The 17513-nt window shown below is 40.3% G+C and overlaps 1 protein-coding gene across 11 annotated transcripts in view; it reads right to left on the reverse strand.

Moving 5' to 3' along the window:
• Cadps2 (calcium dependent secretion activator 2) overlaps positions 1-17513 on the reverse strand; it is a 529199-nt gene that overhangs the window by 174792 nt on the left and 336894 nt on the right. For all 11 annotated transcript variants that reach the window (XM_063285976.1, XM_039108614.2, XM_002729291.6 and 8 more), the window contains one exon: positions 3107-3173. In XM_063285976.1, coding sequence (XP_063142046.1) covers positions 3107-3173 — 67 coding nt within the window. The remainder of the gene's footprint in view (positions 1-3106; positions 3174-17513) is intronic.

Raw genomic sequence — 17513 nt, forward strand, 5'->3', positions numbered from 1 at the left:
ATAAATCTAACAAGTTCTACAACATTGGGGAAACATAATAAAAATGTATAAGAAATTTTAATTTTGGCGAGATTTTAAGTAGGTTCTATGTAACTGGTCTTTTATCTTGAACAAAAAACTTACCTTCAATTTTAAAACACAGTCCCTTAGACAGTTATTAAAATAGATTTATTACTGTAAATACGTCAGGGCTAGAATATAAAAAAGACTGCAACCTATGTAGAAAACCAAATAAATACCACACATTAACAAATAATTTGCTTTCTGATTTTTTGACTCTAATTTAAATCGACATTTTTTTCCCTCTGATTCTCATGTTTATATGAGTCTCTGAAAAGTCTTTTCACCTCAGTGGCTCCTCGAGTGTTCACTTGGAACAATGACTTTGCAGCTGGCCAAACCTGACTCTCAATCAATTTTTATGAGTACAAATTCTTGGGCTGATGGCCGGGCTTCCAGCTGTATCACTCACGTAATCCACACTCGCACGTGGTGATGAGATTCACATTATCACCAGAGCACCATTGTGCCGATGGCAGCAGCAGACACAGCGGGGTATGCTGTCCTCCCTACGAAAAACGGCTCCTTCACCTTTCAATAATGCAGCCTGCAGGTATGGATGTACAAGCTGTGTGCAGCAAGAATGAGAGATGTCTTTAAAAACACTAATAAAAACTACCCTGTTCCTCCCAATGGGTCACTCTTGTCGAATCTCCATACATAGCCATCTTGATTTTGAAGTGAATGCTTTCAATTTGTCCTCCCATTACATTTTGAATTGGAAGGAAGATTCAATTGTGTTTGAAACTTCAAAAAGTTGTCAGAGAACTGGAATATATATTTCAGACATTTAGTCATAGAATTCTTCCTCTCTCTGTGTGTTCCTGCCTGTCTGTCTGTCTGTCTATATGTATCTATCCATCTCTATCATGTACCTGTGATATGTAACAAGTATAACAAATTCACATTAATTCAAGTTGGAAGAATTTTTCTTATATTTAAACTAACAACTATGTGGATTTAGCAACTACTTTGATTCGATTTTAAATTTTAAAATAAAACACATACTCAGTTATCTTAAAAACTCAGCTCCACATCCAATGTCTCTCAAAAACAAACCACTTTATGAATCTGATGTTTTCTAATTCCTCTTTTTATTTTAAAACTCTAATAAATAATAATCAAAGTGTGTAAATTTTGGATTCATGTGACTATGTACGAGACAATAAGGTAGGTAGCAAACGATAACCTTAAGCCTTCCCAGGATTCAAAGCCTTGGCTCTCGGCATTTGACTTCTCATCGTCAGTCTCTAGAATCTTAATTTTCATATCGAACCAACAAATACAGTGGGACCTTTTAGACCATTGCCATTTGCCAGGTCCTCACGCTAATATGCCATCTGCCCATCATTTAAAACACACTTTAATATTTTTTCATGCAGATTTCCATCAGTGAAGCTCAAGAGTTAGCTATTTTTTTTCAAAAGGAGTTCATCCTCCAAATCATCCACTAAGATTATGGAATTACATAGGATTCTATATAAATCCTATATACATTCATGAAACGTAACTGAAAAAGCAGCCTTTCCCACCCCCTTTGCTTCCTAGCAACGTGGCAAAGACAAATCACCATGATAAGCCTGCCCGGTTAGATGCACATGAGACATCTATAACAGGAAATGCAATTAAAATATCCAGAAGAATTTATATTAGAATTTCTTCATGAATCTCTCCATGGTTCTGTGCCAGTGTAAAGGCACAAGTGGAAAACTGCAGAAGATATTTAAGAGGCATGGTTTGGGGAGACAGTCTACTGAGAACTGGGGGGAGGGGCAGAGAACCCTTATCCAGGCAATTACCTGTGCTTTAGATCAAGATTGGTGTGTGTGTGTGTGTGTGTGTGTGTGTGTGTGTTGTTTACATGTATGCATATGCATGTGCATACCTTTTTATAACTCTAAGCCATGAAAGAAATGTCTTTAGCTAAAAGGTAAAATGGATTTTGAATCTGCTGTGTAGATGCAACTACCTTTGGCTCAATTTTAATGCTTTCTCATGAAGCTACCATGCTACCGTGGGACATCAATAAACTAATTTTTTCCCCCAGCAACTGATGGAATACTGTATCTCTAGAAAACATCAAATGATAATTTTCCTCCCCTGGCATTTACCCACACTGTTCTGTTCTCGCCCAGTTAAGCCTGTCTAATGTGTAGCGGGAATCAATGAGATTTTACAGGCTGGTGTGCGTTAGGATTCCAAGGGTGATTCTCTTTTTATATACTTCCGCTGAGAGTGAAATAGTTTAAATCTACCCTGGAATGAAATGCCTGTTTTGAAAGCTATGCTTTCACATAACTAGAACTTAGCTATTGTCCTCTGGACGAAGGTTGCTTATGATTGTAAAAGGTTAGACGAGCCCATATTCCAATAACCCATATCCAGAATCCAATCATTGAGAAATGGAGTGAACGATTTGATTTAAAAGCACATTTATATGAACACGTAACAGACACGACGTATTCATATAAAAAGTGAGAGAGTGAATGAACCACAGCTTATCTGCACACTACATGAATACTGTAGTTTCCCACCGCCGCCCACCCTAGGGGCTGTCACAGCATCCTCTAGATCCTTTTAGAAAGCCTTGATTGGCAACACAATTTCTAAATTATTATTATTTTTTTTGTCTCTTCTACACCCACTCACGGTGGCTCTTTGCAATGACTACTGAATTTGATACAACTCAGGGGAACACACACAGAAGCTGACAAAGGAAAACAGCTGTATTCTAGCACACAAGTCAACAAAGAAACATTCAATGAAGAAGACACAGAATGTCAGTTATTTTGCTACAAGTTGCTTGGGTTGTTGTGTGATTGAAAAATGTTATCTGTGCTGGCGCATAATGAATATACTTCTTCGCTTTCAAACAAATCATTTAAAATCATTGCCGGTTTTAATTTCCTTTTTTTTTTTTGAAGTTTTAATTTCTGATATCTACTTATCAGAAGGAGACATGACAAGAAATGACTAGTACAAACAAACAACAGAGGGGTAGTCACTGTCAGAGAGTAACTACCAAACAGGAAAATTAACGACTGACCTGAACGAGAACAAAGTATCGCTTTTTCCATCTCTTCCAAACCTTCTGTCCAAGGGCATACAGATACCTGGTAAGAAAAGCAAGCAGATAGTACATAAATAATGGTGTGGCTCTCTATACCATATATCTTCCATAGGTATTTATAAGACCAGACGGCTAAATGCCAAGTTTAGTTTATTTGACATCATAGACAACATGCGGCTTCTGTGTGACAAGGTGACCTCGCTGATTCTCGATTCCTGAAAGGGAATTGATTTGTGTGGCTTACAATTTGTCGGTCCTTACTACGAATTGAACAAAGTAGGAGTTAGAAAGGATGATCAGAGAACCAGTTGGAATTTTATTTTCACGCGTGTTTCTTAGGAGATACTGAGGCGAAGAGCGGAGGAACTCGCACTGAATTCTTCTGATGAGTGAAGTTTGAGAAGGAGGTGGATACGGCGCCAAGAACCCAGGGTGAAAGGCCACTGTCCAGCTGGGTGACCTTGCAATGTCTGTACCAATATCCATTTCGATTTCTTTGCCTACTAGAGGACAACACTAGGTGTCCCTATTTCCAAGTTCTCTGCCAGCTCTGTCATTTTGTGATTTATATGGCTTATGGAAGCTCTCCACGGAACATTTTTTTCCCCACTATAAAACTTAGATAATAAAAAAAAATGCTGTTTGCTTTTGTTTAGCCTCAGTTTCAGCCCTGGCTTTTACCTTTGCATGATACCTGTAACACAAACTGAAATGATTAACCTGGTCATTCATTTGAATAGAACTCCTTTGCTATATGTGTTCATATGTGTATGGGTGTGAATGTACATGTTTTTGTGTGTGAGTAATTCATGCGGAGTCCAGAGATCAGCCTCAGGGTTGTTCCTCGGGGTGCTGTCCCTTCTTGTTTCTTAGATCAGGGTCTCTCACTGGCCTGGAACTTGCTGAGGTAGTGCTGGTTGATGACTAAGCTCTGGGGATCTACCTGTCTCCTCTCAATCCCGGGATTTAAATCATGCAAAATCATACTTAGCTTCTTTCCATGAGTTCTAGCCACTTTGCCTACTGAACTACCTGCCCGGCCCTCAGAACGTAACTTCTGTTCTTAATGAATATAGAAAGGATATGATTTAATGTCCATGGAGAAAAGGAAGAAATAAAAAACAAGGTGGTGAGTTAGGTGAGTTATTAGGAAAACACATCATGCAATGATACAGTGTAACACAGTGGAAACACAGGGCTCATTTTAAAATTAAAACTTTCAAATCTTATCACAATTTGAGTTTGAAAGTAGAGGCATAAAAATTATTTGAATGTACTTAATCTATGCACAATCCTAAGCAATAAAGAATGTCACATCTGAGACTTTCTCATAGCCGAAATTTTAGCTTAAAAATGTAGCTTCTATCTTACAACCTCCTTTTATAAAACAAAGCAAATGTATCTTTTTGTTTCTTAAAAAAATTATAAAAAAAACATTTTCATAAAAAAAAATGAAGTTTTCGTGAAGGTCTAGAGAATCAATGGACATTATCTCTAGGGCCAGTGGGGATTTTAACAGGAAACCCTTCTCATGAGAAATGCCATGGCGAAATGTAGAAATACCTAACCTTTTATTATGGAGTTACTCAAGTAATAAGCAGAGTCCCACAGAAAACTGCATGCTTTTTGCTACTGAAGACTGGTGACAAACGCTCAAGGGTGAAGGATGTATTTACTAAACGCCATCATGGCACAATCATAAGGAAATATTATTTTGCTGCTGAAATGATGACGTTGTTAAAGTTAATAAAATGCAGAAAAATGTACTATGTAAGGCTACATGAAAAGGGTGAGGATTTACTATTATACCCATACTTAATGATTTGACATTTCTAAGAACAAACATATTGGTGGAATTGCAAGCTGGTACAACCACTTAAGAAATCAGTCTGGAGGTTCCTCAGAAAACTGGATGGACATAGTACTACCTGAGGACCCATCTATATCTCTCCTGGGCATATTCCCAAAAGATGCTCCAACATATAACAAGGACACATGCTCTACTATGTTCAGAGCAGCCAACAGCTGGAAAGAACCCAGATGTCCCTCAACAGAGGAATGGATACAGAAAATGTGGTACACAATAGAGTACTACTCAGCTATTAAAAACAATGGCTTCGGGGTTAGGGATTTAGCTCAGTGGTAGAGCACTTGCCTAGCAAGCGCAAGGCCCTGGGTTTGGCCCCCAGCTCCAAAAAAAAAAAAAGAATAAAAAACAAAACAAAACAAACAAATAAAAAAACAATGGCTTCATGAAATTCATAGGCAAATGGATGGAACTAGAAAATATCATCCTGAGTGAGGTAACCCAATCACAAAAGAACACACAGGGTATGCACTCACTGGTGAGTGGATATTAGCCAAAGCTTGGAATACCTAAGAAAAAATTCAGAGACCATATGGATCTCAAGAAGAAGGAAGACTGAAAAGTGGATGCAAAGTCCTTCTTAGAAGGGGGAACAAAATACGCATGGAAGGACAGACAGGGACAAAGAGTGGAGCAGAGACTGAAGGAAAGGCCATCCAGAGACTGCCCCACCTGGGGATCCATCCCACATGCAGTCACCAAACCCAGTCACTATTGCTGATGCCAAGAAGTGCTTGCTGACAGGAGCCTGATATGGATGTCTCCTGAGAGGCTCTGCCAGAGCCTTACTGACACAGTTGAGGGTGCTTGCAGCTAACGATCAGACTGAGCACTCGGACCCCAATGGAGGAGTTAGAGAAAGGACTGAAGGAGCTGAAGGGGTTTGCAACCCCATAGGAAGAACAATATCAACCAACCAGACCCCACCAGAGCTCTCAGGGACTAAATCACCAACCAAAGAGTGCACATGTAGGGACCCATGGCTTCATCTGCATATGTACCAGGGGATGGCCCTATCTGGCATCAATAGGAGAAGCCCTCGGTCCTGTGAAGGCTCATTTCTCCAACGTAGGGGAATGCCAGGGTGCTGAGGTGGGAGGGGGAGCATCCTCATAGAAGCAGGGGGCTGATGGGAGAAGGAAGAACCGGAAAGGGGGATAACATTTGTAATATAAATACATAAACTATCCAATAAAAAAATCAAAGGAAAAAAATGGAAATATTTTCAGAGAAATAAAATTAGGGTGAACTTAAGTTTCCTTATTCTTCTCTTTCCTACAATATTAGAAGTAGGATAAAGAACTGAGGAGCTGCTAAAGTTCAAAACCACTGGGCTCTTGCACTGGCAGGTATCGATCAAAGAGCACAATCCACTATTTGTTTGCTTTTAGACACATCATCTAATTATGGTGAGCTCCTCTTCGACAATCGGGATGTACTTAAGACCATTTCATGCGTTTGTGGATGCAATGTGGACTCCGTTAGACTCTGGTGGACACGTGGGTTATTCTTGTTCTCACCCTTTCACTGTTTCTTCCTGAGATCCCCTAAACGCCCTTTCTTTTAGCCTCTAATTTCCCCTCTGCAGTTGTGGGGATAGGTGTTCAGCTGCTCTCTTGCTGTCCGTTCTATGTAATTTCCCTCCCCTGAAATACACACACCCACGTTCCTATTACAGGGTTAACAACAGTGACCCACGGAGCTTGCTACTGTGGGCATGAGAGATGTTCAGTGTAAAAGGGCAGTAGCAGGATGAGTAGTTAATAGAGGCTCAGAAGCCACAGAGGGCACTGGGAATAACCCCTGCCTGTGACCACAGCCTGCTTCTCAGCTCGCTCTCTCAATGCATCTCACTTTGCAGAGCACCGGGCAGACGGGTCACACACGAGCGAAAGTGAATAGGGAGATCCAGGGACCATCATTACCACATGCAAATTAGCATGAGGGTCATGACCGTGTAGGCTCTATGTGCTGTACACTAGCCAGCTAAGCAGAGTGCAAACGACGGGCCAGTGAGTTTAGAATAATAACTTCTGGTTTCTCTGCAGACAAACCGTAGAGGGTTAGTGAATACAGGCACAGAGCATTTGGAGACCAGTGGAAGATGCTCTAAACAGAAAAAAAAAAGAGAAAACATTGGGTACTAGAAAGCAAGATGCTTGGATGTCAGACCTTGAAGTATTTGAGCTATTGCACTATGAGAATTTGTCCAAAAACATACATTAAGAGACAATCGGTCAAACGCATCCAGAAACAAAACGGTCTTCAGAATTTTATGAGCTCTACGCATAATAAAAATGAAATAACAGTCAACAGAGGGCCACCAATAAGGAGGTATTGTAAACACTATGGGGAAAAAACACACGATATTTTGTCCTTGTAAAAATTTCATATTAGTCAAAAATGTTTATATAAAAATGGAAATAAGTGAAATATATCAGAAGATATAACACACTGAATAAAAAGAATATGTTAGAGTTTACAGGTGCCCATGTCTCACTGTAAACGTGGGCTTTCTGATCGAGTTCCAAGGCCTAGCTGCCTCCCCACTGATATAAGGACAGATACCTTTCTTTGTATGGAATGTATTTAAAAGTAAGAAACGCATAAAAAACCTGCCAGTTTACCAATATTGTTTCAAAATTTAAAACTTAAATCTCACATAGTAAGAAATGAGTACACGGACATTAAAAGGGATGCCAAAGGCAATAATTAAAGTAACCATCTTGTGGGCACTACTGCATTCAGTTTGCAGAATGCCAGGTTCCTGGTGCCCACCATGACCAGTTCTTCCCTTGTACCTTCAGTTCTGCATGTGCTTCTACTCGTTCGTTATGCTTTCTGCAATGCCACTGGGATTAAATAGCACACTGCACTGCGTGTATACGTTCCTTCCTTTAGAAGAACACTGGTGGGGTTCATGCTTCTTGTGATGAGTACCGGGAGTTTGTTCTCCTAGACTGCTAAGCTGCACACTCCCCCGTAGGAATGTATTCCCAATTTGGTGTGTTGTTTCCACACCTCTGCTTAGGGGATTCAAAGATACCATGAGTATTTGTGGGTAAGCCTATATGGTGTTTGCATGTTTTCGTTTCATGTGTTATGGTGTCCAGAAACTAAGTTCCTGCATTACATTCAGGCATTATGTTTGGCTGTGTGAGAAACTGCTAGACTGTTCTCCCAAAGTGCCCATGGCGTGCTGACTTACCACTAGCCGTGAGTGAGACTGCACCTTCCTTTTGGAATCAGGAAAATCGCTGTTAAGAAGTTCTCTGGGCATATGGTCATTCTGACTCCATAGCTACTTCCACTTATATGATTAAAATTGAACACTCATAACATAGCGAGGGCCTTTACCTCTTTGTTACAAGAACAACAGAGAACTCCATGGACACTTTCCTGGTTAAATGAGGCCTTCAGTTTTCAAGGCCCTTGTAATGGTTAGAATCCAGAAGAGTCTAAACTCACTACGGATGGCCGTTAGGATCATTTGGAAAGGCTGGGGTATGGAGAAGTGAGGCGAAGGGGCACAAATTATTATTATATAAACGCTGGTGAGTCTACTGACCAGAAAACATCTTACAAGGATCCAAACCCACTCTCTTGAGTCATGTGAAGACGAAGTGTGTTGGGTCTGTTGAATTTCCATCCCGCTTGGTGTTTCGTTTTTACATGTTCAATGAGAGGCTGTACATTATCTCTTTTATGGTAGTTAAATCCCAAAAGCTCTTTTAATTTTAGGAAAATATAAAAAAAGTTACGGTGAAATTATGTTTTACTTGATGATATGTATGATAAGGTACACGTCAATGTTGGGATAGTCCTTAATTATGGAATATTGAGTTACTCTCTCTAGAAAGAATGTAACCTATCTATATCAATTCTTAGGAAATCTGTATGCAGTAAGGGACTTGGCTTCAAATAATGATGAAAGACAATATATAATTAATATTAATAATATATATACATATATACATATATACAAATATACAAATATACATATATATACATATATACATACATATATATATGTATGTATATATATTGATTTAGAAAGAGCCTCAGAACACTACTGCAAGTATGAGAACCACCGATTACAACTGCCATCAAAAGTTTGGCTGACAGGTTTAACTATTTGACATACAATGGCAATATAATTGATTAGATGGATCCTTAAAAGCTATTTTCATGTTGTTTACTTGTGCTTTAAACGGTAGTATGTTTAAAAATCAAGTTTGCATTTCTTCTTGTTACTTCAGTTCTAAACAAAGTGGTGTCTTTGCTGCTTGAAGAAATGATTCTATGAAGCAACAGGGTGTGTGTGCGCATGCGTGCGTGCGTGCGTGTGTGTGTGTGTGTGTGTGAGTGTGTGTGTGCATGCATGCATGTGTGTGTGTATGTGAGTGTGTATGTGAGTGCGTATGTGAGTGTGTATGTGAGTGTGTGTGTGTATGAGTGTGTGTGTGTGGGGTGGGGGCTGTCAGTTGAGCTGTACTTCATGCTGGAGGGACAAATGTGCACAGAACACTAACGATCGGCTGCTGAGTCGTCTCTGAAGCTGGAGTCTTCCTTAGTATCTTGAAACGTGCCAAGTCATTGCTAGTTCCAAACTCAGTAATAAAGTTGTTTTTTTAAGAGGATGAAAGCCAGACCTGCCAAACCCTTGTCCAAGTGGGAAATATACACTTTTCTCTTGGTGGTAACTTACAATGTCTAAGAGAATAAGTATCACTTAGTATGACATAAGCGTTCTCTGAAATGCTGCAGATTTGTTTTCTACTTTATTTTAATCAGGAAAGCAAAGGTGTTTATTTACTTGTTTGTTTAGCGAGCTCATGTTTACTTGTTGTCAACTTCTAAACAAAGTATTTAAAAGATTTCAACAAAGCACAAATAAGAATGGTGTTCAGACCGACAGGAGCCGGATGTAGATCTCTCCTGAGACACACAGCCAGAATACAGCAAATACAGAGGCGAATGCCAGCAGCAAACCACTGAACTGAGAATAGAACCCCCGTTGAAGGAATCAGAGAAAGAACTGGAAGAGCTTGAAGGGGCTCGAGACCCCATATGTACAACAATGCCAAGCAACCAGAGCTTCCAGGGACTAAGCCACTAACTAAAGACTATACATGGACTGACCCTGGACTCTGACCTCATAGGTAGCAATGAATATCCTAGTAAGAGCACCAGTGGAAGGGGAAGCCCTGGGTCCTGCTAAGACTGAACCCCCAGTGAACTAGACTGGTGGGGGGAGGGCGGCAATGGGGGGAGGGTTGGGAGGGGAACACCCATAAGGAAGGGGAGGGGGGAGGGGGATGTTTGCCCGGAAACCGGGAAAGGGAATAACACTCGAAATGTATATAAGAAATACTCAAGTTAATAATAAAAAAAAAATCAAAAAAAAAAAAAAAAAGAGTGGTGTTCAAGGCCATGCTCCACCCTCTGCTTCCCTCCGATCACGGCCTTAGGTAAAAGGTCCTCTAGCTAGAGTCCTATTTGGACCAAGAATTATTTAAGATGCTTTGAAAGAAATAGTCTATTGCACATTGCCTATGCCAGTATTAAATATGCAGCCCGTCCCTGTTGAAACGTTTACAGGGCACCACAGTACTCATGTAACTAGAGTTTTAACGATTCCTCTAGAATAACCGCTCAGATACTAGTCAGAAGTACTTGCTTTCATCAATGCGCCCAACTTAAGTAGTAAGAAGTTGGTCTCTTGGAATACAAAACCATCGGCTTAACTTTCAAACCTTCCCTTCTTACACTGGACTGTGTAGCAAAGAAATGAGCACGTGTGATGCAGTTCTGGGGCGGAACAGAAGCCGGAGCCTTGGAGCGCCTGGTTTCAGTCTCAACACCTCGGAGCCCTAGAGTCCCACTGCCTCAGAGAGGGACATTTCTGTTGGCTACGGTGACTTCTTTTTTCTTTTTTTACCCCTAAAGGAACAATAATCACTGTCAAGAGGCGAACAAACAAACACTGAACAAAACAAACAAAAAACCCCAAACTAAACTAAATCAATCCTAATGTTGTTTCCTGGCCTGTAGCATTTACTTTAGGTTATTCAACCACCTCATGAGGTCATATTATATCTTCAAGTATCAGAGATGGAATGTTAGACTCAAAGGTTTTTTTATTATATATTTAAAATAATGCTGCCGGGGAAAGTTTAAAATGAAAAGAAAATGACAGTATTGCCTACTTGGATTCCTTCCCTCCCTCCTTCCCTCCCTCCTCCTCCTCCTCCCCCCCCCCCCCATGATCAAACCTCAAGATACAACAGCTTCTACCCATAAGGAATACAGCGTATTTTTTGGCTTTTTCCCCCTATCATCAGTTTGACCTGGTTACTGGAGCATCTCATTAACAAGTGCACACAACCTCCCTGGAAGCAATGATGTTTTAAAAAGTCATCACTTAAAGCAGGTGAAGTACGAAAGCTAGATCGTGGCTACTTCTCGAAGTCTTCCTTTACAAATCCACCTAGCCTTTACAAAATCTCTCAGAATGTTCTAGGGCAGCAAGAATAAGAACTTCTTTAGACATAGGGCAACCATTAACTGTGTGCATGCTAACGTATGCATCAATAAAAAGACACAGCAGATTTACATAACAGCATGAAGCTTAGTAAAAATAAACTTAAAACAACAACTGGAATAGCAGCTAAGCTTAGCTTACTTCTTATCTGACATCCTTGCCACGTGCAAGGGCATTTCAAACGCTGTTCGGTGCAATATCTCTTTGACTATGTACTTAAAAAGATTAATTTAAAAATACAACGATCTGTGAATTATCTTCCTTTCAGCCAATTCCCTTGGAAGTACATTTTACTAATAAGTTGAGGATTTTTTTCTACAAATACAATATATTTCATGCTGATATACATATAATAAAAAGTTAATGAAATCTGAAGAACTAATTTTCTAATCAGTCTTAAAAATTGAGATTTAACTCATCCTCCAACAGAATGCACATGAATGGTAGCATGTGCTTCCTTAGGAAGGACATAACTAATACTGTTGTTACATGCCATGCTTGAGACCGAAAATCCTTACAAGAAAGAAGTGGTCTCATTTAACCAAACAGTTTAAAAATACCTCATAAAGTCTTTCTAACTTGAAGATTGTTCAATGAGTGCTTTCGAAAAAAAAGAAAAGCTCCAAACATTTTACTAAATGTTGTAGTTTAGTTTCAATTAGAATGGTGGCATACAGTCCTAATAGAAAGAAGAGTATGACAATTTATTTGCACAGAGTCCATGCTGTGAGAGTTCATGGTTTTACTTTATGAGGAAAAATCATCACTAATGAATATTTGAAAAACATAATTGTATACAGAAGATGGGAATTATTCAGTGCTTGGGGGAAAAAGGACTATTACTTTGGGCAGATCACTTATGCGGACAGCTTTCTATTCAAAGAAACAGAACAATCTACATGTTGAATAATAAAGGCTTTTCTTCTACAAGGCTTTTTTTTTTTTTAAGGAAAAATACAGAAAGGAGAAGAAAATCAATATATAGAGTAGTTTAGTCCTGGAAAGGGCTTTCTTAAAGAGAAACCTCAGTCAAGGTTGAAAGAGCAATTAATGCAGGCTCAAAAAGCTAGGCCATTCTGATAGAGTTCGGTTAACATGTGGCAGAAGTAATCATCCACTTGTGAAAATGATTTTCGGTTCATTCTCAAACACCTTTCAGACACTCATGATCCCATTTAACTGACAACAATACAGGCTATCTGTGGGCACCATTGCATTTGATGTGAAAACCAATAGGGACCAAAATGCCCTCAGGCACTTGCAGTCATTTCCCCCCCCTCCCCACCCACCACCACATTCTCTGCTGCTTACATAAAAGAAGTCTTCCTTTCACTACATTCTTGCTTTTATTTAACCCTGCAAGATTAAGCCTTTCTCTTGTCGTTTCTTTCTTTCTTTTTTCTTCTTCTTTGGTTTTGTTTTCAGCCAAGGATGAGAAAAGAAACTGAATCAAGACAACATTGTGGCTGGAGCATTAGGAAACCTACAAGTAAATACTTTCTAGTTTTTTTTTTAATACTTCCTGTATTTGGGTGGGGGACGGATATAAAAGAAAGGGTCTTCACCAAACAAGAGTATCTGACAGTTCGGAAAAAGTTAGGGCTGAGAAAAACCAATAACTCCTAATGTTGGGCAAAAAGCTAAGTTTCTTAGAGCCACAATGACCTATTTTGCTGAGGTAGTACTCTGTAGACTCAGTAGCTTTGTACTGCTATGAGTTTTATGAGTTTTACCTTCCAGTTGAACCTCAACCGGCACCAGCACTTTAACAGCTAGAGAGGTAGCTTTAACAGCTAGAGGTAGAAAAGTACTTTGATACATCTAAACACATGGCCAACCATCTAAATAAAATTGTTCCAAGCAATCTTTCTCTAAGAAGATACCTTTTAGCCAAGTGTAGCGGTCCTCACCTATGTAGAATTTGCAGGAGGTGGCTGAGGCGACAAGACTGAGAGTCTGATCCCAGCTTGTTCCGCAGAGGGAGTTCTAGACCAGTCTGGGCTATTTAACAATAGCCCTTCTCATATAAGACAATTTAAAGAGAAGAGTGCGTGATTATATTTATCTTTGCTAAATGGTCGACGACATTCTTTTAGAACTCAGTTCACAGGAAAAGAAAATGTCCAAGTACACTTTTAATGGCTCATTTCCTTTCAAAGGCAAACACTTTCCAAGTTTTCTGAAAATGTATTTCTCATTGACAAACTTGAATGTATTTATAACAGACATCGTTGAAATAAACATGTATTGTAGGATGTCCAGATGAATTAATTAATATTATATTGTTTTCCATCATAGAATGAATATTTCATGAAGGCGTGATTCCTTGTTTGCTCCTAATTTCACTGCTCTTCTCATCTCCTTCCTCTCCAGAGGCTCCATTGCTTTGTTAAATGCTAAGAAAAAGCTATGGAGATTTCTAAGAGGATTATAGAATGTCTCAGAAATAGTTTAAAGGGTTGAGGGTCTGTGCAGTCCAGCCCTCTCCAACTAAGCCAGGCCAACTCGCCATATCCCCAGGAAGACTGGAAAACCTGAATGTCGATGGGGGCCCAGCTTGACATCTTTCTGAAGGACTTTCTGTAGCACATGACCAGAGTCCCACATACCTGCCACTTTAATGAAAATTATTTACTGTCATCTACTAATAACATCTCTTTCGGGCACAATATCCCTGTAAAGAAAGTGATCAAATATGGCTGAACATTATACACAATACAGGTAATCAAAGTTTTAGGCTTCGGTTGTTTCCCTTTCTATAAATGGAGGTGTTGAATTGCCTTCTTTATATTCACATGCTTAAGAGAAATAGGTACATGAAATGTCCATTTTCACAATCATACTCTAACAGTAAAGTCAATGAGAAGACAGCCTGGGACCCAGCGTGTTCCACAGAGTACGCACTGGATCCAGAGGACTCTAGGAAGCATTAGGAAAAGGAAGAGGTTTGGTGGGCAAATGAAGACGAGACTGAGTTACTCGAAACTGAACTGGTTCTCTCTGTGTGTGAGAGACCTCTAAGAGCCTGTAGCAGACGCTTCTGGTGAGACACGGAGAACGATGGTGGGAAACAATAGTGTCCACTGTGTCTCAAAAACTCAGAATCTTTTTCACAGAGCGGGCTGTGGGAGTCCTGCTCTCGAAGGTCGTCTTGGGAAAACAAGCTGGACGATGACCACAAATGAGTCCTAAGCACTGCAAGTATATAACTGAGTCTTCACATTTTGCTTAGAAGGAACTAACATCCCTCTCGGAAGTAGGCGCTTTCCCACCTGTAACCCGGATAGGAGTCTACTAAGATTTGTATCCGAAAAAGAAGTAGGCTTGCTTTTAAAATTTAGTCCACAATCGCTGTGTGCTACCCACGATTCCCACACATCCTTCATATCTCTGCTTTCTGGTCTCAGTTAGCAAGGACGTGGTCTGAGAGCTCTGAGTGTCTCCTAGGCGGACTCTGTTGATTTGTATTTTCATGACTTAGTTTACAAAGCCATTTCTTCAAACCCCTTCTGGTGCTCAGCGTCTTTCACAGATTTCCTTCCCCACAGCCCCACTCGCTCTACCTAGACTTTGAACCTTACTTGAACCTCATTTTTATGCTTCGTGGCCAATCCTATCTGCAGTCAAGGACCGTGGAGTTCTGGTTCAAGACCTGGGGCTGCTGAACAGCAAGGCGCCCTAGCGGCTTTTCCAGCCCTGACATTATGCCTTGGCTTTAGTGTGCGGGTCTCTGTCCTACTCCCCTACGATTATGTTGTTTTGATAAACTTCCCACAACCCTTAGTTTACAAAGGGCTTTCCTGGGGTGCGTGTTAACCCTGCCCTGGCACTCTTTTCATACATTCTGAAGGTTGCTTCCATTGGTAAACACTGCCCATGCCGGGATCCTTGGACACTGCCCGTCACTTACTTCCACACTGAGTACCATTTGCTCCTACTCCAGTGGTCAGGCGCTGCTTAGAATGTCCAATGTTTACTTAAGCTGAGTTACTGTCTCAGTTTCACAATGCCTACTTATTCTTATCCCTTTGGTCAGGTATACTTTTTAGGTCAACCTGGAAAACATACTCAACAAAATCATATACATTTATTTCCTGTATTTGATAGCCTGAGGAGGTTTTCTCCATACCAATGGCCTCTGGGTAACCTCACTAGGGTTCATCACCTGCACAAAATGACCAACTCCTTTCAGAATAGGATTATGACCAATCTGCGTCACCACTTTCCCCATTACCCAGGCTGGGTCATTATGGGATGCATGCTCTGTAAGTATTCCTGAATTACTAACTGGCTATTCCTACCTTGGACATCAGAAACAACTATAAAATACAAATAGTGTCTAGAGTGAACTTTGGGTTAAAAAGTATTAATGACCTGCATTAAAATGAAATGAAATGGATTTTCTATAAAACTGGTACTTATTTAGATTGAGAAAAAGTCACATGATTTTAGCCTTGGAAGGTTATCCTAAAACTTAAGTTAACACAGGAGATCTAAGTAAAAAGAAAGCATGGGAAAGCGTCTGTAAATGTAGGAATAGAGAACTTCAGGAGGACGGTGAGCCTCATATCCTTGTCCCCCTTCAAAGAGACTCTGATGGCGTCTGAATGCCTGAGGAAGACAGCTTCAATCCAAAGTCTATCAGAGATGGCTTCATCAGAATCAGAGGATAGTCATCGTCTAAAGGCAAATTGACATATATAAATGTTGGGATCTATTCAGCAACAGTACTGGGCTTCTGTGTCCAAGTTGGCACACATGACTGAACAAATGAGCCAGTTGGCAGATACATGATAAAATGACTGCTAACACATAAGGATAATGCTGGAAAACGTGGCTCATTTCTATTAGATACAGGCTTAAAATTTTCAGTCTTATTAGTTAGCCTAGTCAATGACAATGCTGTACAGAACTAAGTATAGGCAGATTTTGCCCATGAGATATATGCAGGGACAGGCTGTCATGTATGCAAGGCTCCTATATAAAGGGCTCAGTTTTGCTTCCAGGAAGGCGTGGCCCACTGTGAGGAGAGAGCAGGAAGGCAGCAGGAGACCACTGTAATGCAGAAACTTGTGCCTGGAAACAAACAGATGTAATTCGATTTTGGTTCAGGTTTTTGTTGTTGTTGTTGTTGTTTGTTTTTTTGCTTGTTCTTTTGTTTGCAATTGTTTTTGCAGAATATAGTTGGGTGTGTGACAATGGATGAGGAGGCTAAATGACTGAGAGGGAAGGGGGAGAGGTAAACAGAGCAAGAACGGTTTCCTCAGGACTTATAGCCTGCAAATGATTACTTTTCTCGTAGGAATTTCCCTCCTGTCAGTGCTAGAAAGGGAATGGAAATATCTGCCTAGACCACGGCAGAACAGAATGCAGCAGCGTGTGAAAAGGCCCTTCGAGCTACAGAATAAACCAAAGGGTTGTTATGGCACTAGTACTAGTAATAGAACACAGAAATGTTTATCTAGGGGACTAGAGAGATGGCAGATAGGCTAAGAGCACTTCCTGCTCTTGCAGATGACCTAGGTGCAATTCCAAGGACAGACCCAAACCCAGAACTCCAGTTCCAAGAGATCGGATGCTCTCTCCTGGCTTCCACAGGTACCATTCACACCCAAGCACACAGGCATATAAGCAGACAAAACACCCATGTATATACCTGGCATTCTAAAAATTACTCCTGTCTGGTGAATAAGAGGAGATAGCCTGGGCTAGCAGTGCTTACTCAGCCCATGGAAGGCTAAAACAGAAGGATTAAGAATTCAAAGCCAACCTGGGCTAAATGAGTTCCAGGCCAGCCTGACATATACTCATCTCAAAAAACAAACAACAAACAATCAAATGAAGGGAAAAAACCCCACATAAGCGAACAAAATGGGTATGGTGCTGAAAGCTTTTAATCCCAGCATTTGAGAGACAGAAGCAGGCAGAACTCTGTGAGGTTAAGACCATCCTGATCTACATAGCTAGTCCAG

The sequence above is a fragment of the Rattus norvegicus genome, chromosome 4, assembly GCF_036323735.1.
Source record: "Rattus norvegicus strain BN/NHsdMcwi chromosome 4, GRCr8, whole genome shotgun sequence".
Lineage (NCBI taxonomy): Eukaryota > Metazoa > Chordata > Mammalia > Rodentia > Muridae > Rattus > Rattus norvegicus.